The following is a 26,026-nucleotide window of genomic DNA, read 5'->3' as shown; positions in this document are numbered from 1 at the left end:
TAGGATGAAGAAGAGGGGGTAGAGAGAGGGAGGGAAGAGAGAAGAAGAGGAACAAAGGAGGAACCCAATCTATCCCTCTAAGGAACACCGCTAATTCATGGCTCCAGGAGCGAGCGGGAAATTTTAGCGGCGCGACTAGCAGCAGTAGTAGTCATAGCAGTACACATATATGAAGGTGGGGAGGGGAGGGGAGAGTTGCCATGATAGGCGTCTTTTAGTAGTACCATCTTGTGCCGCTGGGGGTCCTAGTGACAGGGGACAGTGTGGGTTTGCATGTGCGGGGCCTTCTTGAGGAGAGGAAGACTTAGGAATATGGAAAGAATGGTAAGGTAGAGAGAGAAGAGGAGAAAAGATGGAAGGAGCGGTAACGGGCGCCCACCAGGCCAACACCACTATTTACCACGCCACATCCTCTGGTCTGGGTGGACACCACATCTCTCTCATAGCTTTTGTACTACATTACTGTTACCCTATGATCATCATTTCATCCTACTCAAGTAGTCTTGTCCCGACATTTTGGAGATTCTCCGTTTCGGTTACCCCAGGTCCGTTCGGATAACCCGGGGCGTGTCAGGGCAGGGGCGGGGAGGGGAGACAAAGGAGGGAGGGAGAAAAAGAGAGACACACAGACATCTCCAGGTGGGAATTCGACAAAAGCCTTGTTCCTGGCAGCGCACATGGGACCCCAACTTATGTCGCGCTACCCACTGCCGTCCTACCAAGCTTGGCACACCCCCCCGCAGGGGGGAGGGGCTTGGGGCAAGGGACTGACGGACGGACTTGTTTACTTATCATTCGTGTGATGGGTAGTCTTTATGCCTCGTGGCGGTCTGACCGTGGCAATGGAGACACTAAAGTGTATCTGTTAAGGGGGGGGAAACAGGTGAAGTAGCGGCCTCGCTCTCGGATAACAAGTGCCCATCATTTTACATGTTGATCATGCTATATGGTATATATCGCTTAATCAGGTGACTTGCTTGTCGACAGGGTGAACCTGGCTTTCTGGCCAGTGGCAGTCCCTCTGACTCGGGGCCCAGAGGGGGGGGGGGCGCGTGTTTAGCTGGAAGGAGAAGGAGGAGAAGAAGAAGAAGAAGAAGAACGAGAAGAATCAAGAAGAAGGAAGATTGCGCAATGCCGCCAAGCAAAAGGCAGAAGAATTAAGCTCTCTTGAGTCCTGTCAATGTGTCTGCCAGTCACTTAGTCAGTCAGTCTGCGCATGATATCCGTGTCCTAGCACGCAAACTCACCCGCTCATTCCGTCCGTTCCATCCCATCCATACGTTTCGAAGAACCGTGCGGTCCGTAAAGACCCATAGCAGATGAACAGTTTCACCAGACTCAAGGTTTGTAACGGAACGTCAAAGGAGATTTTTCATCTATATTTATTTTACAGCGATCATCGCGGCTTTCATTTGGAACAAAGGGAAGGGGGGGAGGGTAGACGCAGAACTTCTTTGCCACGCCCGCAGCGACATCATCATCGAACCACGAGTTCATGCTAGACGCCGCCGATCAAACGTTTTACAACGCACTGTCATGGAGAAGAGAGGGGGGGGTGGGACATAGTGCCATACTGTATTGTACATAGTTCATTAGCGTGTAGCAGTTACTTTTTGGTTAGCATTCCAAGGAGGACAATGAATCCATCTACTTTTATACGCACCACCTCGTCGTGACGAGAAAGGATCCCTGAGCAGGAAGAGGCAGGACGACAACAACAACATAAAGTTGACGACGGAAGCGTAAAACTACAGACGGGAAAGCCGCCCCCGGTAAGGTTCGGTCGGCACGATCGGGATCCTGGCGATCGGGTTCCTGACGATCGGGTTCCTGACGATCGGCGGGTAGCGCGAACGGCTTCGGCGGACTTGTCGGTGTGAGGCAGTGAGCTCCGAGATCTTGACAGATCGCCTGGGTATATTGTTGTACATGAGACAGTGATGATGGGACGGACTGCCAGCACTGGGAGAGGCAAAAAGAGGATTGTTGTTCCCTAAGAATTCAAAATCGACTTCTCGAAATGAAATGAGCGCAGAGAGATTCCATGCCAGGAACGGCGACACATCAGTGCATTGTCTGGCACTAGCTACAATAAGCCCAAGCGATTTGAGTTATGACCCAGGATTCTTGTCGAAATTGGCTCCGAGATTTATCCCAAAACGCTCAAGTGAAAGGAGATGTACGCCACGCAGATCGCTGCCTGGGGCTTGCGGCAATAATTTGAGTAGCCCAAGTTTTAATGAAGTGCACATGCTACATTTTAGCACATTGGGATAGACCGTTCCGCTTTCGATCATGATCCTGAGGGATTGCACTAGCCCAGAGCTTCGGGTCGAATCTTGGTCGAAGCGCATGCATGCGTAAAAGAAAGGCATGGCATCATCAGCTTCGTTCCCTGGCCTGGCGTTTCGAATAGAGTATGACTCGTAAACTCTGTGAGCTCCGCCCTGGCAAGCAGATTTTGTATCCCGTCCGAGAGGATCAGGCGACTGCCGCTCCAGCTGGAAATCCTCGCGTGCGGTGTGTAGACGCTCTAAGCTCTGTTCTGTTTTCGTGACCATCAGAATCAGCGCACACCGCATCTTCCAAGATCGACTGCCGAGAGCACATGGCCCACATATTATGTGTGCCAACGACCAGCTGAGTTATCTCCCAGGACGCCATAGCGCTGTACCGTGCATCAACACAGCTCTGCAAGGGGGGAGGGGAGGGTGAATGACATGGCTCTTGTGCGTGTTCTCACTCGGCCTGTTCACACCCTTGCCTCCTCATCGCTGTCGTAAATCTTGATGCACGTCTCCATCATGGTGTCCAGTGTTCGCTTGAGCGTGTCGTTCTCCAAAGCGGCAGCAATACGCTCTTTATCGGCAAGCTGTTTGTCGATCTGCGTGTCCTGCGCATGCGAGCCCTGCTTCATCCTGATGTCGAGCCTGTAGTTCGGGGGCAGACACGCATCCAGGCGGACCCGCACAGCCAGACCGATGATGGTAGCCAGGCTGCAGTGGTTCACGGTCGGGGTGAGCTCGACCGTGACCGTGGTAATGACGTCTAGGTCTGGCCCCTTCCCTGGCATCGGCGGCGGGTCGATGTGGATGTCTTGCAGGTTGACCACTGCCAGCTGGCCGAGCGTGAGGGGATGTTCAGGGTCGGAGATGGTGGAGATGAGGTCTGCGGTGCGATTAGCGTGTGTAGACAATCAACGTAACAGGTGAAGGACAGATCATGATCCCACCATGTCAAGATGACAGTGCCGATGTGGAGAAAGGCAACATACCAAAGATTTCCTGCTCGTCGATTGGATCCTCTTCCTCGTCTTCCTCAACGTCGCCATCACTTCCAGTGAGGCCTCCAGCATTGCCAAAGACGCTCACCTGCTCAAAGGAAGAATCCCACTCGCGATCTGGCATGAAGGCAGTGACGTCCTCGCCCTTGCTGCGGCCATCTGCCTTCCTCTTTGCGCGCCTCCGGGTGGGGAGCTCCGACGTATTGATGATGGTAGGGTTGGCATTCTGCAACTCCCCGCTCATTGCCATGGCTGGTGTGTAATAAAAATAAGAACAAAACTTTAAAACAGTCAACGATAGGATGGAAAGTTGGTAATAGCTGACGACGTGTGTAGGATTGGTGTCGTGCTTCGGCGCCGAGAGAGAGACGGAGGGAGTGGGAGGCAGAGAGGGGGTTGAGTTGAGTTGAGAGTGGAGTGGAGCTCCGTGACGAGAGAAGATGGGTCTGGACGAGGCGGTACTCGCAAGGTAAGATGAAAGGTGCGTCCTGAGTTTCGTCGACGGTGGCGTAGAACTTGGTTTGAGGTGCAGGGTGGGTTGTACTGATCGGGTTCTTCCGTGAGTGCAATGAACGGAGATACAGGTGGAAAAGATTTGTGGCCTCTTTCTCTCTGTGATGCAATATGATGATGGAATTGAAATGTGTGCGATAGCACTGACGTATCCGGCATTTTTTTTTTCTTACTTTTTTCTTTTTTTTCTTCTTCGCCTTCCCTGGCGCGTCGCTTTGAGTATGCCCCGCGATCGGCTTGGATTAGTGGTTCCCCCGCCCTTCAATGTGCCTGCCCAGGTATTCGATCAGATGCTTCTCGAGATCCGTAAGCGGGCCCTTTGGCAAGGCCCAGCGATAAACAGGTGAGAACCTTGCAAGAATGCGGGGCGATGCTAAAGCAGGCATGGCCCCAGCTACTTCTCTAGTACGTACCCTGTAGTACATTCACTGGAGACGCCTGCAAGCCCCAGTGGGGGGGCGCCCAAAAAGCTCGGCGGTAAGTATCGCACATGGAGCCTTCGATTCACGATGTGCATCACCAAAAAAAACTTAATCAAGGACTTTCACCCCACCTGACCTGACGCTCTGGGAGAAGAAGGGGGGGGAGGGGGTGGTTTGAGAGGTTGGGAGACTACTCATCTATGAGACAATAACAATCAACTAAAGACGCCGTTCTCTTAGGTGTGTGAATGGCGCTCACTCAGCCTACGCATCCCGCTGATCTCTTACGTAGTGCATACTATGTACGGTGTAATCACAGCAGATTCTATATTTGATTTCCTGTGTATGAATAAATTAGTAAGATACCAACAAAACAGGAGAATAGGAATTAAAAAAGATGTAAAAAGAAAAGAGAAAAAGGGGGGGGGGGGTTGCCCCCACATCACAGGGCAAGGGCCGTCGGCAGACACAGAACGGAGGTTTGCCCTGTTCCTGAAAAAGAGAAAGGTCACCTCCACTTCCCCCCCCGGGGGGGGGGCCCAAGAAAAAGAAAACCAAAACAAAGGGCCCGGCAATATCGAGAGTCGGCGAAGAAAGGCGCAGAGCAGGGAGCGGAAAGCATGTATTTCGCGGCATTACCCCGTCCGGAATGTGCGGAGGGAAGAGGGCCACCAGGCCAGAAACAGCACCAACAGTCACTACTTCCCGACCAGATGGGAACAAAATAGTGTTGACAGCTCGGTAAGTCATACCGCTAGGCCGGCAGCGCACGGTCGACATGCATCCTCGTTAAGAGAGGGGCACGCCCGCCACGGCGCCCCCCAACGGCGGGAAGAAATACGACGACGAGGAGGAGGAGGACCTATCTGTCTAGGTTTGATCGGACGAGAACGGGCAGTGACAGACTCGTCTCTGTCCCGTCGAGTGTGACCCTGCATAGGGCTTGACACCTCACAAAGTGTGGACCGCCGTGGCCCGTTGCGCGCCCGCCATGCTAGCAGACAACCTGATCCGCCTCTGCTGCTGGGCGTTGGTGCACGCAAGATTTCCTGAACAAACCTCCCACCGTCCAAATGTGGAACTTGGCAGTTTTCCTCGTGTCTCCCCCCTGCTGGTTCAATTTACAATGATCGTGTGAGGATATCTGTCTGCTCGTGATAGCGGTATCCTGCGAGAGCCGGCCGTTGGGCAATTGCTGATCGACAATAACAGCCCGTGGAGACTGTTCATGGGTGGCTTCATCGCCGCTGTCGATCTCTCGTGTGTGTCTATGTGTGGGTGTGGAGGTTCCAAGGAGGGGGGGACATGATGTCGTCGTCACCACTGAGGACTATTGTCAATATTTCATATAGATTTAAATAGCATTGCTGAGAAACAATCACGGAGAATTTGTGAATGTGGTTCTTCAAGAGACCACATTCGTGCAATTGATTCCGCGCTCATCTTCCCCTGTGGACTCAGATTCATGCGACCCCTTGTCGTTCCCGTGTGAGGGTTCAACCCGTGGAGTATGCATCACTTAAGCTATGTACTGCCCTGGCCAGGGTAACCTATTGTCCTTCTTGTTTTGGTCTCGATTTTCTGAAGCTGGCGTGGCGTTCGCTTGCTTTGGATAGGAGGCGGAGGAGGAGGAGAAGGAAGGGGGGACCCAGTATTCGAACAACTAGATGAAGGGTCCAGAGGCCGACATGGTTCGGGATGAAGGCTATCAGTAGCATTCCTGTGAAAGATGTTTCGCCAAGACCCAAGCTGGCGGGCCCACGCCGAGGAATTACTATGGCTATGGTAGTATGCCCAAGTGGACGCGCGGACCTGTCATCGAGGCGTTGATGATACTAGATAGATACGCCGTTGGGGGCCAGCCTGGTTGCAGCGAGGATTTGGTCTGATTCATGCGGCGCCGGTAGATCGAAGCACGGCTAAACGACTTGTATACCACAACAGTATAGCACGTAGTATCTCCCGCTCGCCATACAATACCGCCGAGCGTGCTAGCGCCGAGAAGAAGCTTCTGCGATCCCTGCATAGAAGACGGATCGAAAGTAACAAGTCATGCTGGCGAAGCTTTGCACCAAGGGTCCACCATAGTACTAAAGTAAGGGTAAGGGGGCCTTTGGCTACGGTCCGCCTGACCCTGCGCTACCCTCCTCTGCCCCTATCACTTACTACCATAGAACGAAATCCGGCTGTACCATGTACATAGAATGTATCATAGTACTATGGTACAACTGTGGTACCATGGTATCACCATACAATATCGTTACAGTTGAGGCAGTGTGGAGCCCAGTTGGGGATTGAAGAGAGTCCAATACGGACCATGAAGCCGGATCCGATAAGAGATGCTTACATAGGATATCTCACGGCCTCGCGACTATACTATGTACTATGGCAGTAGACGGGGCAGATCTGCGCCGGGGATTGAGTCTACATAGTATATCGTTTGCACCCTGTGGCTCGGAACGCGTTTGGCCCTGCAGCTGCTGTGCCACAGCCCCGTGTTTCCAAGATATTTTTAAACTTGAATATCTTTCTAATTATCACCGCGCTCAGCCGAGCTGTTGCGCTGTATAGTGCACTCGGACTGTGTCGCTTGGAAGGGAGCGATGTGATGCCTTCAGGTAGGACCAAGCTGTGCCGCGCCGTGCTTGCCTACCACCCTGTCCAGGCTTCAAAAGGCCCATGCGCCGCGCATGTAAGCCGGTCAGACTCTAAGTGTGCAGTAGACACAAGCTTGCAAATCCATTCCATCATAGGACGGCCGATCGCTGTTGGTGTCGCAGGGAGTCGGACGTAGTTGTTGTCTCCGAGAGCCCATCACTTGACGTTGTGAAACATTGGAGAGCTCGCTTACCACAGTGGTTGCCGGGGTCCTTTTGGAAAGGCGCCGCTGAATGCTGCTGGCTGTCTCTATAGCATAGACACGTCATCGCCTGTGCATTGATGGACATAATGTAGCCACCCGCATTGACACCTCCACGTCGTGGCGCAACGTCCAGTGCTGATAATGATAATGGCAAAGCTGACTATGCCTTATGGCCTCGACCGAAAGCCTGAACTGCAAAACACAACGGAAAGCGAAATTGCTGAGGCTCATGCTAACGCCAACTGGGCCTAAGCTGTCGAATTGGCGAGCTGAGGAGGTTTGAGCATAGTGTCAAACCCCTGGAGCCTCCCAATTCGTCTCTCGGTCAGCGATCTAGGCCCTGACCTGATGACGAAACGTTAAAGGCGCACCATCCACCAGTCGCGCAGTGCATGTGGGGTGGGAGAGGGCATAGCAGGTGCGCCAGCTTTGGTCCACCTAAAGCCATTCTGGAAAAGTGTTATCATGCTGCACAATGGCCTGGACATGCGGGCAGCAGGAGGACGAGGCATATTTGAGATGCCTATGGCGTAAAAGAAAAGCCACAGTCGACGTGGGAGGCTTGTCTGCGGTGGTTGCGCTGTCCCCAGCACGATACAGCGATGACTGCATGCGGTGCAGCAGGTGTGTGGTCCTGTGATGGCGCGTCGGAGAGTTCCGGACGGCAGCACACCCGGGCAGCCTGGGGAGGGCAAGCCGGCCGGCTGATTATCGAGACCTACTGTACATAGGAACGCGTACCACAGTATTATGTACAACAGTACTGTAGGTGGTTTTCGAAGGATCATCTCGGCTAACGGTCCTCGACGAAGATCCCCCAGAATTTATCCACCAGTCTCACCCTGATTTGCCGGAAACTGTCCCATTGACTGCCCCACCGAAGCATGCATAATTGGGCTTTTGCATGGCAGACGGGGATCCGGTCGGGAGATCCAGAGGGCATCCAGCAGAGACAAGCAACCGTCACGGTTGAACCCGTACCTGGACGAGGCGGCGCAGGCCTGCCTCCATGGAGGTCATTTGCGGATGAGCTTGAAGACCCCATGCGAAGGCGTCTTACCGCTGCCGTCGAGGCCTAGAGGAGCTGCAGACCTGATCTTTTGAGCATCGTATATCTCGCTAGTAGTACGAAACCTTGTGTTTGACGCCACTCCTGTACATATCAGGAGAGGGCCTATAGTTGACTGTTCACTATAGCTGGGGCGCGTCGCAGTACCCTCGAGCTCCGTATAGTTCGAAGGCCACGCGCCGGTCAGTGCATTGGTCGCAACAATTTCCCAAATGCCACGTAGGTCCTCGTGGGCTTACTTGCCTCACTCAGTCAAACAAGGCCAAAGGCTCCCTGATGTTGTCGGTCGAATGAGGTCGAATGAGGTCGAGGGAGGTAGAGCTTGATGCACGACACATCGGCACGAGCACCAGCCTGGGATGGAAGCCGAAGGTACGATCTGTGTTTTCATCGACATCCCCACGCAGGATCCGCTCGATAGACAGTAGGTACTTAGGTACTCTACACAGTAAGGGTGGGTTGGCGGTCCGAGCAAGTACCAACTGTCGCTATGTACCATAGCTCGTCAGTAACAGTCGTCAACATCCCTGGCTGGCTGTTAGGGACCCTGTATATTTGATGATGTCAGGGAAAACCTCACTGACCGCTGCTGCTCGACTTGGTCTTGTGCGCTTGCATGGTCAGATAGGAACACATTTTTCGAGATGACCGGCACTGTGTATGCTTGACGAGTGGTAGCTGAAGTGTTTTTTTCTTCTTTTTTTCTTTGGTCTTATTGAAGCTTTTTGGTTATTCTTCCCTTGCTCCTTTTTTTTTTCTAGCCCCTTCCCCCCTTCTTCCCTTTTTTTCCTTCTCTCCTCAGATAGTTTAGGGGTCGAGCAAGCCAAGAACGGGCAACTCTGGTAGCGAGGTCGGGAGAAGAAATCCATTCTAGAGCTCAATACAGCCAGCCAGTCAGGCTGTCGAAGGACAGGGACAAGCGGCACAGCATTGTACCCCCCACCCCCCTGTTGTCTGCTGGTGCTGGTGCAGTCTATTGCTCTGACTGTTGTACCGTAATACTATCGAGCTCAGCGATGTTCACCACTCGTCATACGTGACGGTTTTTATCCGAACCAAGGAGTTGGTTCAAGAAGAGTGTGTCGAGTCATATTCGATCGTACCATAAATCTCTCCTCGCACTGTCTCTGGTGGCAGGGAAATACTGTAAACAAGACAGCTTTAATGTGAAAAGCAGAAGCCCCTGCAACTCGGGTGTAGGGAGCACATAGCGTGTCTCGGGCCGCCGAAGTTGAAATATTACGAGATTCTTGGGCTGTGGTCTTCTTTGGACGAAGTGCTGACCATATTGGGCGGTGGTCCCCCAAGGAATGTACGGAGAGGGGAAGAAAAAAGAAGGCAGGAAGGGACGGAAAAGAGTGAAGAAAAAGAAAGAAAAAATGTAGATCCATTAGGGGCGTTAGGGCATCCTCAGGGAAGAGGGAGGGGTACGTACTGCATGCCGTCCGCTCCTGCTGCTTTCACACCACCAACTTCTACGATGACCTGAAATTTCATTGGGTTGGGAAGCAGCAGCCCTGCAGTAGGAGCTCTAGCCTGCACCTCATCCTCTCTAACCTGCACCTGCACTTGCACCTGCATTTGCCCCATGCACGCCTACGCGAATGCGGTGGAAGATGACACAACACTGTGCACGGAATTTTCCACCGCAACCTACCCATGAATGGGGTCGATGGCTTAACGTCATCTACATTGATTGTTCTGTTGCGACGGCAAATTGATTAGTTTCTTATTCAAATCGTCCCTCTTTGCTGAATCCAGTGTTCACTGACCTGAACTGGATCTCTCAGCTCATAAGAGAAAAAAGAAATACATGGAGTAGACTCTGGGAAGAGGAAGAAAAGAAACTTACACTATCGCGTACGTATGCAGTGCAGTACTGTCGTGGTGTTAAGATCAGAATGACAACTGCAGTAGCACAAAGCGCTGACTGGCCAACAGCACAGCCTAATGTGACGGATATACGCTCCCTGCAGCACCACACTCGGTCACCAAAGTGGCACCCAGCATCAGCACAGGGTCTGACGCCCAAGCCATCCCAGTCCACTTCAAGTCCAGTACTTCCATCCACCCGTGCGTGTGGTCTACAGCATACGTACTATACAACCCTCGGCTAAGTACTTGCATCTCTAGACGGGACAACTTTCGCGCATAACTTGTGGTGTGCCCAGCTACTTCTGCTCCTAGCTTCTTCTTCTGCAGGGCAGCACGTAATATCCTGCAGCTAGACACAGGTACTCTGTCTCTCTCCCTCTCTTATCCGAGGACGAGAAGGGGGCGTGCTATGGTACGTCTATGTGGACCCGCCGCTCACATGCAAGCACATCCCCCCACGAATCCAACGTCTTTGTTCTGGACTTGACCTGGTCTCGACCAAGGCTCATCTACCTTCCCCCCTCCTTCTTTCCTTCTTCTTCTTTGCCCCCTGTAGTTATGTTGCAATTCACACCGCTTCTGGTTATGAGAAAAAAGAAAGGAAAAAAAAAAAAAAATCAACATGGCCTCTGGGAGGAGGTGAACTTGCTTCTGCTGTCGGCTGACCAACTTTTTGGGTTGGCCTTGCTTGTAGGACAAAGGTGACAAGGCGGCTGGGTTCGCGTGTCTCGTCGCGGATAGTGCCAATCTTGTGAGTGGTTGAGATCATGTAGAAGGAGAAACCTCAGACATATCTCCTGCATTTCATCCCATATCTGGATTCGAATGCCAGCAGAGAAATAGAAAAGACCATGATCCTGTCCCCAAGGATGGCCCTCTGTGGGGTACAGTGCATTAGGTGCGTCACCCAAGCCTTGACCCTAGCGCCCGGCTGATCTCGGCCTTCATCTGAATACTACATTATAGTTTGGGTGGTATTGCGCATCGTCCCATCATGGGCCATTTTGCTGAGTGGTTGGTCCATAATGGAATCTCGGCGCAGGGGAAGGGGAAAGATGGGCGGTTGGTGATGTGAGGAGTAAGAGCAGGAGGGAGAACACCGAGGCTCCAGCCACATCCATAAGTCGCGAGCCGCGTACGTCCCACCCCCCTATAGCTCCCGTGTTATGGGCTAGTAGTGATGCAAGGAGCAAAAGAATGAGCACATGTCGTGCATGCCAAATTAAGTTTTCGTCTTTTTTCTTTTTGCGTTGGACCAAGTCGGGCCGCTTCAGACAGGAAGCCTTGGTTGTCGTCGATCGATCAGGGGAAGGGCAATCAGGGGGAGGGGACAAGTGGTACGCCACAGCCTACACGACCGTCTCGACTTACCCGTTTCTTGTTCTTGTTGTTCGTCGACGTTGCAAGCGGCAAGCCTGACCTAGCACGGGCCAGCGGTACCGTCCTCGCGGGACGTGATATATGATGACTGCCTTTTCTTCTGTTTGAGTTCTTGCCTACAAACTCAATTCCCCTTTTCTGCCTCTGACCTTCTCAGTCCACAAAGCCGGGAATGCGTCAGCTCGGCACCGCTCCTGACATACTGTAGTCTAAAGCTGAAATGAGGGGGTTCCATTTATGATCTCCCTTCTCCAGAGCCTGATTGCCTGCGTAGGCCCCTGTGGACAAGCCCCCCTTCTCTTTTACAACTCTCCTCTCAGGAGTTGTCCATGTGGTCATGCTACATATACAGTACTGTATTATGCAGCACAGATCTACTACGTAATTACCCATGGCAATGCTGCTGAGGGTTGTTTGGCAGGGATTTGCTGGACAGATAACCGAGGCTGCGTACCTGACAAGGGGGATATGGTACCGAAAAGAAGTGAAAAAGAATGGGAAACAAGTGAGGGACTTAAATAGAGACTTGACTTGACAGAGGCCCCATCAGGCTAGTACCAAGCGTCACTGTCAAGAAATTTACCAACAGTATACCACCTTCTGACTCTCGCTCTTTAGGTCTACGATAGCAGTACTTAGTTAGCAGCACGCCCATCTGGCACCGCTAGTGCCAACGTCTCAAGGACCATTAATGTGGAATAGGCGCATTCCAAAAACCGACCATGGAAGGGCTAGAACGGCCTTCACCTATGCGAAGCGCCCCAGATATCGTACCAGAGAGGCGCACGGCTAACATCGACCGTACATGCCCTTTGTGCTATAGTATGTACTACATAGTATATAATCCAATGACTCTAGAATCTCGGCCGATTAGCGCAAATTCGGGCGAGACCCGGCCTACGGACACTCCTTTCGGTCTTTTGGGTGGGAAGACTGCTGTCAGCCATGGTTAGGGATGCCAGGCTTCGGTTTCTTTTTTTATAAATAAGAAAATTCCGGTTGCGTTTCTTGACCGAACCCATGGTACATTTTGTGCTCCTCGTAGTGGGTGGCTTTTCTCGAAGTCTCAAGTCACATTTTCCTCTCCCTTGCCCCGTCCGCGCAATCGAGAGTACATAAGTAGTACGTACAGCAGAGAGAGAGCAGTGGGGGGGGGGAGCTGTTTTGGAGAAGGGCCCCTGGTGGGGTGGGGTGGTTCGGGGGGGAAGAAGGTGCGACTGTACTATGGTACTATCGTTATGTACCATGATGTATGAGAGCACTACTATAGTCAAGTGCAGCCCAGGGGGGCACTACAAGTACATACTCCATATGTCTGCAACGGTCGGTATCTGCTAGCCCAACAGACGGCCCACCAGAGTGTCCCTCACACTCTCATTCAAGCTTGCCCCCACCCAGCTCCGCTCATCACATCGACAAGGTCTGCAAGGGTGGACCGACCGGTGGGCTTGACGCGCTCCTCCATTTTTGTTCCCTTCTTCGTGTGTTTCTTGTCTTCTCCAAACGCACCCCTTCATCAGCGAGTGCTGCCATCAGGTCTGGGCTGGGCTGGGCTGGTGCCGTTCAGACCCTCCTCCATGCCATCATGTACTGCTGTTATTGACGGACTGGACGGGTGCCACCAGCTCCCGCGCCACCGCCCGTCGTCACCGCCCAGAGCTCATCATCCCTAGGTACATAGGGCGAAACATGTCTATTTCTGTCTGTCTTCTTAATGCGTCCCTTCTCCTTGGGATCAATTTATGCTCAGCCCTCGCGTACATCCCATGCCTGACGCCGTCTCCAGCCGCACGCACCAGATCGCCCGAGCTTCCAATATTCTCCTGACTAGATCCAGCAACCTTCATCGCAGGAAAAGAAACAAGAAGAGAAAACCAATGAGAAAATCCGGTGCAGGCTCAGTCATTGTAAGGGCGGGTTAGTAGCAGTACGTAGAGCTAACAGCAGAACCACACAAGTTTTGGTAGTCAGTTGAGGTACCCCAAAGCCAGGGCACTTAACCCACCCCCCCCCCCCACCTGTGGACCCCCTGTCCTCAAGCTATCAACAAATCCCTGGCCGACCCAGTCTAGTGCCCCAGGCCAAGCCTACCCACGAGGACGCCCCTGGGGCCCTGGTACACCATGCCCTAAGGACCCCTGATCCCTCCCCAGTCAGTGGCATCCACTGCGGCTGGTCCTGCCTGTGGCTCTCGCTCGCAGCTTTGTGTTGTGTTGCCCACCCCTGGCCCACGCACCACCACCAACCCACCACCCCCCGCCCCCCTGGAACTCTACTCAACTGGCCTTGTCTTTCCCCTCCATGCCTTGCCGGGAGCCCTGCGCCGCCCAGTGCCGTGGAATGTGAACTGGGCCAGTACATTATTCCAGAATACTACTTACATGACCACCTTCTGCCGGATTTTATTCTATAGCCTGCCCACACGCACTCATACGCTCGCTCGCACACCTACCTTACACACGCTCACACGCATACGCTTCCACAGCCGCCACACCCCCCCTGACATAGAAAGTCCTATACATTTAGGGCCCGTCCTGTCTCTGCCGCACACATCTTTCTGCTGCCCACTACAGGACTGCGGGTTCCGGACACCTCACCGCCAGAATTGAGCAGTCTCAAAACACATCTCCTCGTCATCCACTGCGACCCGGACCAAGCTCGCCTCGAACAACCTTATCGCAGCACAGCACCAGAGGGAGACAGACAGGGAGAGAGAGAGACAAAGAGAAGAAGGAATTGGGACTCAGTTCTGCGGTAGCACGAGAGTCTAGCCCGACGCAACCAGTCAAGAGGAGGAGCCGAGCTGAAGTGCGGTGCTTGAATATAGCAAGCTCTTGTGTACCGCGGCTGTGCTCGAATTGAGCCTCTCGCCTCATCCGCCCTCGATCTCACCTCTTCTATCCCACCGTGCCGCATGAAAACCACACGCGACAGTCGACCTGTTCAGACGCCTTTGGGATATCTCGATCTTCTAGGCATACCGCTCGTGCGATCATCACCATGTCCAACGACCCGTCGGTCCGCCGACTGCTCCCACAGAGCTCGCAGATGACCAACTTCAGCTTTGCGCCCCAGCCCTACCACCAGCCGAGGGAGACTCAGAAGAGTGCGCCCTCCTTTTCCCTTCTCCTTCTTCCCGGGTAAAGTCCTGACTGGCTTCTAACCTTTCTGCAGATTATGTCTTCGTCGACGAACACAATCGCCATAAGAGGCTGAAGGGTATGTGCGCTATGCACTCGAACCCCGAGCTTTTTAGGCAGCTCCCCTCCTCCAGCCTGCGCATGAGACTAATTAACGCGTTGTAGTGATGAGAGCATGTGAAGGGTGCCGACGGAGGAAGATCAAGTGTGATGCTGCCACCACTAACACCTGGCCATGCTCTGCATGCATCCGCCTCAAGCTTCACTGCGTCCGCCCGAATGGCTACGACGGCGCGGCTGAGCCTCAGGTCTTCGAGCCCACCCGTCCTGAGTATGAGAGCGTAGGGGTTCACGACTTTCGCCCGCCTCTGAACATGCCGCCACCACATATGCTGGCTGGAACCCCGGACGCTGCCTCCATGTATGCGCCCAAAGCAGCGAGTTATTCGGGGCCGTCTGGTCTCTATCAGCCCATGCAGTATGCAGACCACTCTCCGGTGGCCACTGGAATGCATTACACCACCATACCACCCCCCGTTGGTGTCGTCGACAATTCTTTCGCAGCATCACAATCGCAGCCGCAGGGGCAACCCTCTTTGTTTCCTAATGCACACGTACAGCAGGGCAACCGTCCAGATTCGCCCCCAGAGACGTACACCTCAGAGACCTATGGACCGCAGGACCTCTCAGAGATCCTCGGCACCCTGAAGCTGAACGATGCAGGCACAGGTGAGTTTGCTGAGGCTGACACCCCCCCCCCCCCTCTTTCCCCTCGCTCGACTGGCAAGGCTCTGACATCCTCTTGAAGCACCATATCTCAACAACAAGTTAAGGATCAGGACGCAAGGCGAGGAGGAGCCGCTACTTCCCGAAGATGACGAGTACAAAACTTCACTGCCTCCTCTCATATCTGGTCCTGGTCACAAGGTCCGCATACCACCAGAGCTGATGCTGGACGAGGAGACATCGTTACACTATTTCGATGCATTCTTCACTCATGTTCATCCATACATTCCCGTACTGGACAGGACCACCTTCTACCGGCAGTGGCAGACAGATCGGGAATCAATATCACCATTGGTTCTTGAAGCCATGTTTGCGCTAGCAGGAAGGATCATGGACGAGCCTGGGGAGGGACAGCAGTGGCTAGCTCTAGCGACAAGTGCGTCTAACCTGAATTTTCTTTCTCAATGTACTTTTTCGATATGCTAACATTGGTCAGGACACGCCGATTCTTTCCTCGATATACCTCGGTTGAGCACCTTACAGGCGCTTCTGCTGATGCTCAAGGCGAGAGAGGCTGCTCCGCGACGTGGGTACTTCTACCGCTCCTGGATGAGCATCGTACAGTGCGTTCAGATGGGCAAGGAGCTGGGACTGGATGACCACTACGAGGACCACAAGGCCGGGCGATCCTGCAACTCGTCTCCGGCGGACTGCGGCCTGAAAACCAGAATTTGGCAGACGATATTCGTCTGCGAGACGATGATTGGTTCTGCGCAAGGTATGTGCAGACTTATTGAGATAAGAAACGCGGCCTTCATGACTGACATCCAGCTAGGCCGGACAGATTTGTCAGTAGACTTGGACACGGTTGATTTTAATGTCCAGCGACCATATACGACGAACGATGATACAGATTACCAGGTTACTCGAAACTTCACCTACATGGTTCGGCTTGTTCGCAACATCGCACGGATGAACAGGGTATATTCACGCATCCACAAGCACAAGGACTGGACTGGCGACCCGGAGCTGGCTTCGCTGAATCCCGAGGTCACAGCCTGGATGACCGACCTCCCAAACGACCTGGCTGTGAACTACCCACCCGACGGCTCGCCTCCATGGCTACCCTCTGCCTTCCTCGGAAATATGCACAGTTACTACTATCTCAGTGTCATCCTGCTGCATCGCCCACAGCTGCAACAATTTAACCCGTCTAGCATGGACGGACAGTGGAAACACCATATGCTGTTGTGCTACAATGCCGCAAAGAACTTGTGCCGCCTGCAAGAAGCCATCCTACAATCCTACGGCTTGAATGGCCTCCAGTGTATGCAGAGAGGTCTCCATTTCACGCTCTACTGCATCCTGTCTTGCATCGTGCTGCATCTGGTATGTCGGTATTCCTTACCCTCCACACCGCACTCCCTGACCCAGCATCACAGGTTGCCCTCACCTCACCTGATCCAGACCTGAACACCGACGCCCGCGAGTATATGACACGGCACATGAGGCTCTTGGAGAAGTGCACACACACGTGGACCATGCCCGAGATGAAGAAACAGATCGAGTCGATCCGCGAGGCTTTCTCAGCCGATACTAGGAAGCCTTTCGTCCTGAGGACGACTTTTCCATATGGCAGCCCTCAGAGCACTACGCGCCTGAGCCCGGCGCAGACAAGCCCTGGTGACTACGCGCGCAGGGGGCCGATGCGGGCTTCTGTTGATCACCGTCAGCAGCAGACGATCGACACGCAGGGCGCCGTCCAACATTCCCAAGTCAGTTACCCCGGCCAGCATCCAATCACGCCGCCCATTTCAGCGGGCCCTGTGGACTTGAAGAGTGACTCTCCAGCTGCGCAGTCACTCGCAATGATGGCCACCTCGGCTGCCGCACAGTCCAGTGCTACCCAAGCCCCGTCTCTACAGCCGTCCATGTCCATGACAACAGATGGTAGCACGGGCTGGAACCCGACACGAATTTTTGAGTGAGTAACCTTTCTGCCTCTGCCCCTTCAAAACGAAGATTCCCGTCTCAACTAACAACGCCTTACCCTCAAGTCAATGGAACTCTTCATTCGGTACGCCATCTGCTCAGTCAACACCTGTAACGGGTGCTCCACCTTCGAGCAGCTCTCTAAGTCTTCCAAATTCAGGTGCCGCCGAGGTCCCGACAATCCAGGACATCCAGCACGTCCATGCTACGGTACCCTCAGTCGCCGCCGCTGCGGCAACCCAGCAGATCTCGCCGCATAGCCAGTACTCGGCTCCTCCCATCCAGACCTTTATTACACCCACTATGTGGCAAGAATCTGTGGCCAGTGTGTACGAGGGCGGGCTGAAGAGGAGTTGGGATTACGATGCGCGGAGGTGAAACGAGCAAACAGCATATCCTGCTCATGAACCTTGGAAAACTATCGACCACGTGACAATCTTTGTTCCTTGTCATCAATGGTCTGGTAATGTTGCGCGGTACTGATTTGATCACCATTGAACAAAAAGAAAGGGAAAAAAGCTAATCGAAGAGCACGAAGCGGAGCAGAAAGGATATACAGACTAATTGGCAGGTGTATGGGTTTTCCGGCGTTGTTGTCTGTTTTTTTTTCATCTTTTTCTTCCACCGGGATGTACTGGGGGCGAGCATGTGGGAGCATGGTTTCGGACGGGACGGTTTGATCCGATCCATGGAAAAACGCGATACCATCAAAACTCTTTTGTTTATGTTTTGTTTATTTTCCTCCTCAAGTCTCTTGTTATTTTCTTCTTGCTCTTCTTTAATCGCCTTATCTGCCTATCTGCTTCACTATGTATCATATATCGCGTTACAGGAGAAGCAAAGATGTCAACGGCCTCAAAACTGACTGGGGCTATCCGCATTTCGGTGGGGGGGGGGGGGGAGACCTAGTTCGAGTCAAAAAATATCAAGACCGCGCCGCAGTACAATTGCGGCCATTTCTCTTCCCATCACGGCTGCTGCCCTTACGCGCTACCCTGACAAGCTACAACAGTTCCAACAACCGTGATGTTCTTCAATTTGCTTGCAGGTAGGTTCCTTGCTGGCCAAGACGTTCCTGTCGATCAAGTCAAATACACCCGTGGGCATGGTCCTATGTACGTATTTGTGGACATCTTGAACCATTACCAAACAAGGTTTTTAGGTGTCTCTTGGGGGGGGGGGGGCAGAGGGGACGGCGCACCGCAAGGAGACTTTGTGCCCACTATGGTACCAAATGTCAGTGCTCGCGGACTGTGAATTCCAAACGAGTACGAACCTCTGATTACTCACTAAGGCATCTATACCTCTCACCTGGTATGTATCATACATAGTAAGTGACCCCTTGGACCCGTCGCCGGTGAGGGATAAAGTAATACAGGTACAGTGCACACTGTGAGAGCGAAATTCTTTCCCTGCAAAGCCCTACCAATACTCTGATATTGTTGTTAGTCTTAGAACAAGGCTTGCTATTGCCAGGGTCAGAGTCAGGGACTCGCATACTCGTTCCTTGTTTTTATTTTTATTGAGAGAGAGAGGGGAGGGAGAGGGCCCGGTGTATTCCAATTTGTATCTTCTAGCCATCTGGAAGTACATTCTATGTACTATGGTATATGCGCTATGTACTATGGTATATGTGCACACAGAACGAATTGCTCGGCCGGCTCCACGTTAATTACGACACTATAGACAGGCCCAACGGCCCTGGGACACACACACCCCTCTCTCCAAGATATGATCACCCGCGATCCCGCCGGTACGCACAACCTTACCCGTCCTCGATTGTAGGGGACCCTGCGTGGATCATAGGATATTGAGCCCTCAACGGACACCCACTCGCCAATCTCGCGTAGTCAAGCTTGGTTCCGCGGATCCTAGATCCTCAGGTGGCGGGGAAGCATTTTCCTATAGTGTCATGGTATATATGTGCGTTTTTTTTTGGTGGGGTTCGGGGGAGGGAGGACCGTTGGATTTGCCTCTCTCTCTCCCCATTCGTATCAGTGAGAACACGGCACTTGTGCCTAGAGCCTTACTTGGACTACATACAGACGGCAAAGTGGATGGTACCCGTGCCCCCCGCCTCCCACGTTGTTGACGTTATCGGGACGCCCCCATTCTCTCTCATTCTCTCTCTCTCTCTCTCTCTCTCTCTCTCTCTCTCTCTCTCTTCATCGCATCTCAGATCACACCTTGATACTACGTAGTATGATCTACCTTGCCACACCCCCCCCCCTTTATTCCACCTTCTCGAACCCTATATATCGACTATTGGTCGTTGGGGCGAGAGCGGGTGTACCCAGGAAGCGGGCCACCACCCATGATCTCGGAATGAAATTCGGCGGTCCGGAGAATTCATGATCACGTCGCGACAGCCGAGCATATGATAAACGATAGGCAGAACACAATAGTCGTGTGCTTCGAAGGCGAGAATGGCAAAACAGAAGATGATCTTCTATCTTGTAGGCTGCCCTAGGTTTTGGTAGTTCATATTCTTGCATGCATATCTACCGTGATGTAGCATAGTTCCAGTTGTTAGTGCTGGGATTGGCAGAATACCGGCAGACCGTTCTTCCCCCCCTCCAGGTTCCACGCCCTGTTGTCTCCCCCCGGGCCTAGGTCCCTGGAGTATTTCTCCAATCGTATTCGGGGGTATTCCTAGCACCCCGGAAAGCGAGTGCGAGTTCCGCTACCCTGGACGTTCCAACATTTGATGGATAATATGAGGCAGATAAACAAGAAGAAGAAAGGAAGAAAAGCAGGAAAAGGAAAAGAAAAAAGCCCGAAGATACCCACAGCCGCCACCGACATCATCATTCCTTGGGATCAGATCAAGAAGCTCCAATGGGTGTGGTACCAAGATAGGGTCCTAATGGGCACTAGAACAAGTAGAACCCCACTCGGCCGAGAAGAAGTAGAAGAAGAAGTAAGGAAGAAAGAGAAAAAGCGCGCATACCGGAGGGGTCCGGCAGATCCTCATTGTATCCAAGCAAACTATTGACTATATCTGCATGGTATATATCACATCGTATTTTGTACAAATACGAGCGGCGTGGTCGTCCTGAGAAGGGATTGATCGGCTGGGCTCCAGCTCATACGTACGATAGTACTCAAAATACTGTGTAAGCAAATAACTAGACCTGGTTGTGGTATACCTCTCCTGCCGTATCTGTCATAAAGCGAGTCATGGTTCCTTGGAAGAAAAAAGGAGGGGATGGGTGGGGGAACTTTGGACCCTGGACATTCTGTCCGTTCAGGCTTTATTTTTCTTGTCTTGCTGGGCCCTTTTTTTTTTTTTTTTCCTTTCCCTTGCCATGTGACAATTTCTATATTTATATATGCAACGTAGGCTATGTCGGATCACGGCCGGAACCGTGGGATACACGACCTGCTACTGCTCACTTAAACTGTGCTCGCGTTGTGTCGGTACGTCAAGAATTTGCTGTATTTTGTGCTTTTTGCAACCAAGATGTCAATTGTGGGACGATATGCTACAATTAATATCTTTTGTATTATTCAGAATCCTACTATTATAGTAGAGTTTATATCATGGTACTAGAGAACTGTAATTTCCAAGTACTCAAGTATCCCTTTTCGATTTAACGACCCAAAGGCCCACCAACGAGGCTCCACAACAGAGCCACTTAGCTCTGGAATGTTGCAAATTCTGCACACATAGATGCCATTGCAATCACAAAATCTCAACAATCAACAACCAGAGCTGGTCCCGTAGCTCAGCTGGTTAGAGCGTCGTACTAATACTTCCTCAACGAGGAAATATCTGTGATGCGAAGGTCGCGAGTTCGATCCTCTCCGGGACCATCTATCCTTTTGTTTCTTTTTGTTTATCATTTCGTACTTCTTGGGGAGTTGCTGAGGTATATTTTGACGACCTTTTGGCGCTTTTGGGTGACCAGGGCACCTTTTGGGGCCGGGTTTGAGTGTGTATATGCCGTGCATATGCTTGTCTATTGCGTCTGCGCCCCTTCTATAGCCCCCTGTTTTTTTTGTGTTTTTTTGTTGCTTCCTTTCCCCCTTCTTCCTATTTCCTATTTTTCAGAGGTGAAATAATTTCGTAGTGCTATCAGCTGTGTAGGGAGAAGGTTCTTGACTCTGGAGACATTTGCGGTGTCACAGGGCGGTGTAGGCCTGTCATATGAATGCTTAATCTGATTTACATACTTTCCAGCCCAAGGTACTCAATTAAGTCCTCAATTAAGCTTATTAGAACTGCACATTGCTTGCTTAAGATTGAGCATATAAGATTCAGACAGCCCAATTATAATGGTCGAGAGGGTGGCATAGGCCGCCTGGCTAAGCGAGTTACTACTTTATGACGACTTGGCAGTTGTTGCATTGAGTGGTCCAGCCTGGCTATCGTACCGGATTGAAGACAGCCTGCGCATTTGACAAAGGTGGCAAGTCATCTGAGATAGCACAATGTGTCCGCAGAGCTCGAGTCAAACCGTTCAACGCAAGTCTTCCAAAGCAGGGACCTTCTGTAGTAGGTCTCCCAAGATCTCGTTCCACACTTGAGCCTTGACCTTAATGGCAGTTTGGCTCTTCAGATTCGGAATCGCCACTCTTCAAGTCCATCAGAGTTATTAGTCAGGTTTGATCTCAGTCTCTGGAGGGGGTGTCAGCTTGGCCCTACCTGCGGTACTCTTCATCTGAGAACAGCGATTGTATATATTTGCCCTATACGTGATTGCAGAACCGTCAGTGGAAGCATGCGTACATCTTGTCATGATGCAAGCTTTTGTATTGACAATGTATTGAAACTCACATGGTCTTCTCTCGGTGTGAGCGCTGCCCTAACATAGAGCCTAGCACCGTAGTCTGCGGATTTGCCCAGGCAGCCTAGATAAATAAACACCAAGGCCCTGACCCTCCACGATCTTTGAACTAAAGAACGTGGAAGGTCGGTGGATACCAGGCCTGGACACACGCTATTCACAATGACTTGCAACCTGGTCACACCAGAAATCAGCTCAAAAGGCTCAAGTTGCCCAGGTGTGGTGAACAACGGGGGACAATGGGCGACAAAATGTTGTTTCTTACGTTCCATCCTGTCCGGTGGCTCGTTTGGAAATCTCTTCCACGGCGTAGGTAAGCATGAGTTTGCTAGCAGCATAGTTTGGCTGTAGATAGTCAGAGGGCCAGTTCTCTGCGTCGCTGAGATGTCTCAGGATCCCGCCATGAGCCTCTGGCCACTCCGCCCATGTTGTAATGTCCGGATCCAGATGATCACGAGAAGTGACAAAAACCAGATGAGGTATCTTTTCTCGACCCAGACCAGTCTGTTTCATCCATGGCAACAGCAAAAGTCCGAGAAGGGTAGTGCTGAGAGTGTTCACTTGGATCGCCTCCTCCCTAGAACATAGCATGAACAAATGAGGACCCTAAAGAAGATTTATTCCACAGCGAGCAAGGAGAGAGGAAAAATTAACACACCAGCCTTCAGGACTGCGAACATAGTCGGCATTGATGACCCCGGCATTCAAAACAGCTACGTCTAGGCCGGACTTTGCTGCATCGTTCTGCTTCAACCGGCCCAAGAACGACACACACGAGGAGTACCGCGTCATATCCAATTCGACGACATGGACCTTGCCTTGGCCAGCAATCCCAGCAGCGTCCTCGACGTGCTGTCTGGCGCAATCGCCTCGAGCTGCGGTCCGGGACGTCAAAATCACCCGCGCCCCCAGCCTGGCAAAGTGCACTGCCGCAGCCAGACCAAGACCAGCCGTTGCTCCTGTGACGAGGACTGTTTGGCCCTCAAAGGATCCCGGAGAGGGAAGAGGCTCTGGCCAGATCTTGGCCTGCAGCCTGCCGAGGAACAGTGACACCATCTGGTAAAGAATTAATGGCGTAACAATCAACGGAAGGACGAAAGCAGTTGCAATAGATGCGGAGCAAAAGTCCAAGACCGCGGGGAATACTTGAATAGCCCAAGGGATTGTATAGCTAGGCTCTTTATGTATAATAAATAGCCAATCGAGTGACTGCATGGAAATTGGGGGTTAGCATCTCGGGCGCGCCCTCTGATTGCATGTTGAATGGAAGGGAAGGTTGGGAACATTTGTAAGCAATCAAATTGCTCAAGGCTACTCCTTTGGTTGTCAGCCTGACTGGGGGATTGGCTAGTGGTTCTTTAGGTGCTGGATTACGCCGCCAAGAGGAAGAGCAAATCAACTTGAAGAGGATTGACGAGTAAGCAATCAAGCAGTGAAAAAGCCAATGGATGGAGTAAGTGACGTGCTCAAAAGCAATATTATATCGCAGAAGAGGTGTTACACGCCGAGCGAGGTGTTCTCGAAGTTTTGTTTGTCAATTAGCTGGAAAGCATTGAAGACAGGATGACTGAAGCCCGTGGTCCTAAGAGGCGTCGAATCTTCAACAGATGGTCGGAGCTCAGTGAATTCATCACCTTCTCTCAATTTGAGAATGGGCTCCTTCCAGGTTGTCTCCTCAATGTTTTTGTGCCTGTGCATGAACCTGTGCCTGGTCGATGTTCATCACAACCCCCTCTCTCGTGTCGCGGCCTATTGTTGTCTTCCCAGCTCCCGCCTCTCCTTCTCTCTCAGACCCTGCATAATACTATACCACATCCAGGGCCGCTGAGACTTCTTGTGCGCAACCGCCCCTTCCTCGATCTTGAATTCGCCCACTGCCCCGGACTGATACCACTTCTTCACCGCATTCTCCCGGCTCACATCCCGGACGTAGTTGACCAGCCCCAGCCGGCGCCTCTCGTAGCGCAGATCCTGGAGGCGCACCTGGCTGACGCGGGGTTTCCCTATGGTTCCCATGGTGGTAATGGTGACCTCTGTGTCGGCGGGGACGTGCTTGACGAACTTCTCAACGGCCAACTGATTGCGCTGGAAGCCCTTCGGGACCTGCAGGTGGACCCACATCACCATGGGCGAGGTGAGATGCCAGATGGCCAGGAAGGGAACGGTTCCGGCGGCGAGGACTTGGAGAGGAGAAAGCGCTGGTGAGCTGAAGGTGGCCTCTATGTTGAACGAAACTAGGAGGGGTAGAGGGGGGAGGGATCATGACGTGGTTCACTTACGCCCTGCTGTCTGCCACCATGGGGCGCCAGCCTGCACATAGCTCGGGATGGTCACGACGGCGAAGAAGCCGAGAACGAAGATGGCTGAGATCTTGAGAGCGCCCAGCACAAAGATCCTCGGCGTACCGGCGTGGTAGATGATGAGCCTAGGGGCTGTTGTCGAAATGGTCAGTCAAAAGTGCCTGTGCAGCACTACGTGATGAGACCAGCCTGTAAAACAAGAAATGGGATATATCAAGATATATATGTATTAAACATTGCATACCATGGAATGGTTTAGTTTTCGGTGTTGGGTCAGGTTTTGGTTTGGGTTTTGGCGCTGACGAGGCGGCTCTCCTCGTGAGCTGCGATGAGAGCTCATGGGCGCGCAATGCTGTCGCAGAACACCTTGTGGCAGAGATCCTGGCCTGCAGGATGCTGCGACCCGCCAATGATGACAGTCGGGCTTGACGCATCCATATTGAGGTTATCATATTTAGGTTGAAGGGGGGTTTTTTGCTCCATTTAAGCCAAGGAGCCACCGACAATCTGATGTGAGGTTGATGAAATTGGAAAGAAAAGGTGGTCCGAGCTTTATTGGTCTTGTTTACACTGCTGGCACGGGGGGGGGGGGTGGCTCTACTAAAACATGCCTCTTGCATGAGAGTATAATTGCAAAATCATCACAACAAAGAAAAAGCATACTATTTTTATTTTTGCAGTACTCGATTCGGCGTATAGATACCCTCATAGACAAGCAATTTAGGCGACGTTCTTTCCAAGCCACTCGAGCCACTGGTCTGCCGACCAGCTTGAGCTGATGTCATTGTTCACGACCCCATCAAAAATGACCGTTGGGCTGACATGCACACCCACCAGCCTGGCCGTCTTGATCACAATCTTCAAGTCGTTGGTGACCTGGTTGCCAATGTTCAGACTGCCGCCCTCAGCCGCCTTCTCTGGGATGGCGAGCAGGCTGTACAGCTCCTCCTCGTTAACGCCCACGCTTTTAGCGCCCAGCTTCGCCAGTCTCCTGTACGTGTTGTTGCGCGTCTCGTTGACGACGTTGACATCGAAGTAGGCCTCCTGGTCGTCGAAAAGCGCCGCGCTGAATTCCCAGAACTTGTCTGGGGCGAGCCTCTCCACAGCAAGGGCGGCCTCGTGCACGAGCGTCGAAGACGGGTGCCAGGGTTGGATCTGCTGCCGCAGGAGGACCTGCACCTTGCCGGCCAGGCGGGGGTCGGCGCGGATGCGGGGCGCCACCGAGGTGACAATGGTCTTGAATGCCTTGGCTGAAAAAGGGCACACATAGTCTAGGAATATCTCGATCGTATGCAGGGGCTCCAAGGCAGCTGTCTCAGTTGGGGCTGGGACCGACGGGTCATCGCTGAAGAAGAGCAGGCGGTGGCCCTTGAACTTAGGAGGGAGCGCCATTGCTGCGGGTTTTTGGTTTAGAGAGGGCTGTGCTTGCCTGCTTTGCGAAGCGAAGGAGGGGTAGGGAGGGGGCTCACTCACTGGAGGTTGGTCTCTTTTGTGGTTGCGAGTATGAGAAGGTGTGGAAAGCTGTGGTTGGAACAAATTGTCCCCTGTTCAGTGTCGTGAGGGGACGAGGTAAATATTTGAAGGACCTCAGGGAGAAGAAGTGCATGTCTAGGTGCCGAGAGAGAGAGAGAAACAGATGTCATAATAGTCTCAATGAGCTCATTTATAGCGGG

General features: G+C 52.5%; 6 protein-coding genes and 1 non-coding gene across 7 annotated transcripts; 3 read left to right on the top strand and 4 right to left on the bottom strand.

Annotated features, from left to right (window-relative positions):
- Positions 1-2,752: 2,752 nt before the first annotated feature.
- On the bottom strand, positions 2,753-3,533 carry M406DRAFT_62423 (uncharacterized protein; the record flags this gene model as incomplete). Its single annotated transcript, XM_040924778.1, has 3 exons — positions 2,753-3,168; positions 3,275-3,317; positions 3,372-3,533. The coding sequence occupies 3 exons, from the start codon at positions 3,531-3,533 to the stop codon at positions 2,753-2,755; spliced, it is 621 nt and encodes a 206-aa protein (XP_040775338.1).
- A 4,023-nt stretch (positions 3,534-7,556) lies between these two features.
- M406DRAFT_330721 (uncharacterized protein) lies at positions 7,557-8,160 on the top strand (the record flags this gene model as incomplete). The annotated part of the gene is made up of 3 exons (XM_040920552.1): positions 7,557-7,705; positions 7,828-7,846; positions 7,993-8,160. 3 exons carry the CDS (start codon positions 7,557-7,559, stop codon positions 8,158-8,160), a joined length of 336 nt encoding a protein of 111 aa, XP_040775337.1.
- Positions 8,161-14,405: 6,245 nt separating this feature from the next.
- M406DRAFT_107309 (uncharacterized protein) lies at positions 14,406-18,230 on the top strand (the record flags this gene model as incomplete). The annotated part of the gene is made up of 8 exons (XM_040915231.1): positions 14,406-14,511; positions 14,580-14,624; positions 14,711-15,274; positions 15,354-15,707; positions 15,768-16,049; positions 16,185-16,660; positions 16,714-17,255; positions 17,329-18,230. 8 exons carry the CDS (start codon positions 14,406-14,408, stop codon positions 17,639-17,641), a joined length of 2,682 nt encoding a protein of 893 aa, XP_040775336.1. The 3' UTR covers positions 17,642-18,230.
- Positions 18,231-20,980: 2,750 nt separating this feature from the next.
- On the top strand, positions 20,981-21,079 carry M406DRAFT_t80. The gene has a single exon. It is a non-coding gene; the product is annotated as a tRNA-Ile (tRNA).
- A 511-nt stretch (positions 21,080-21,590) lies between these two features.
- Positions 21,591-23,145, bottom strand: M406DRAFT_356529 (putative short chain dehydrogenase/ reductase). The gene is made up of 5 exons (XM_040923469.1): positions 22,712-23,145; positions 22,319-22,630; positions 22,044-22,227; positions 21,912-21,955; positions 21,591-21,841 (listed from the first exon to the last, which is right to left on the bottom strand). The coding sequence occupies exons 1-5, from the start codon at positions 23,107-23,109 to the stop codon at positions 21,727-21,729; spliced, it is 1,053 nt and encodes a 350-aa protein (XP_040775335.1). The 5' UTR covers positions 23,110-23,145; the 3' UTR covers positions 21,591-21,726.
- A 657-nt stretch (positions 23,146-23,802) lies between these two features.
- Positions 23,803-24,480, bottom strand: M406DRAFT_258780 (uncharacterized protein; the record flags this gene model as incomplete). The annotated part of the gene is made up of 2 exons (XM_040917253.1): positions 23,803-24,233; positions 24,333-24,480. Coding segments are annotated over 2 exons (579 nt in total), but the record flags the coding sequence as incomplete, so codon positions are not given.
- Positions 24,481-25,137: 657 nt separating this feature from the next.
- M406DRAFT_322579 (uncharacterized protein) lies at positions 25,138-25,858 on the bottom strand (the record flags this gene model as incomplete). Its single annotated transcript, XM_040919655.1, has 2 exons — positions 25,827-25,858; positions 25,138-25,747 (listed from the first exon to the last, which is right to left on the bottom strand). A coding segment is annotated over exon 2 (608 nt), but the record flags the coding sequence as incomplete, so codon positions are not given.
- Between the last annotated feature and the right edge of the window lie 168 nt (positions 25,859-26,026).

Source organism: Cryphonectria parasitica (genome assembly GCF_011745365.1).
Source record: "Cryphonectria parasitica EP155 unplaced genomic scaffold M406scaffold_5, whole genome shotgun sequence".
Lineage (NCBI taxonomy): Eukaryota > Fungi > Ascomycota > Sordariomycetes > Diaporthales > Cryphonectriaceae > Cryphonectria > Cryphonectria parasitica.
The sequence above is the reverse complement of the archived record's forward strand: the minus strand, read 5'-3'. Positions and strand labels throughout refer to the sequence as shown.

Excerpts from the sequence above, each read along its gene's own strand:
- M406DRAFT_356529 (XM_040923469.1), bottom strand. The coding sequence starts at position 23,109 with ATGGTGTCACTGTTCCTCGGCAGGCTGCAGGCCAAGATCTGGCCAGAG. Across the intron at positions 22,228-22,318 it reads GCCACCGGACAGGATGGAAC|GTTGCAAGTCATTGTGAATA; the intron begins GTAAGAAACAAC and ends TGGTGTGACCAG. Across the intron at positions 21,956-22,043 it reads TCACACCGAGAGAAGACCAT|GGCAAATATATACAATCGCT; the intron begins GTGAGTTTCAAT and ends AATCACGTATAG.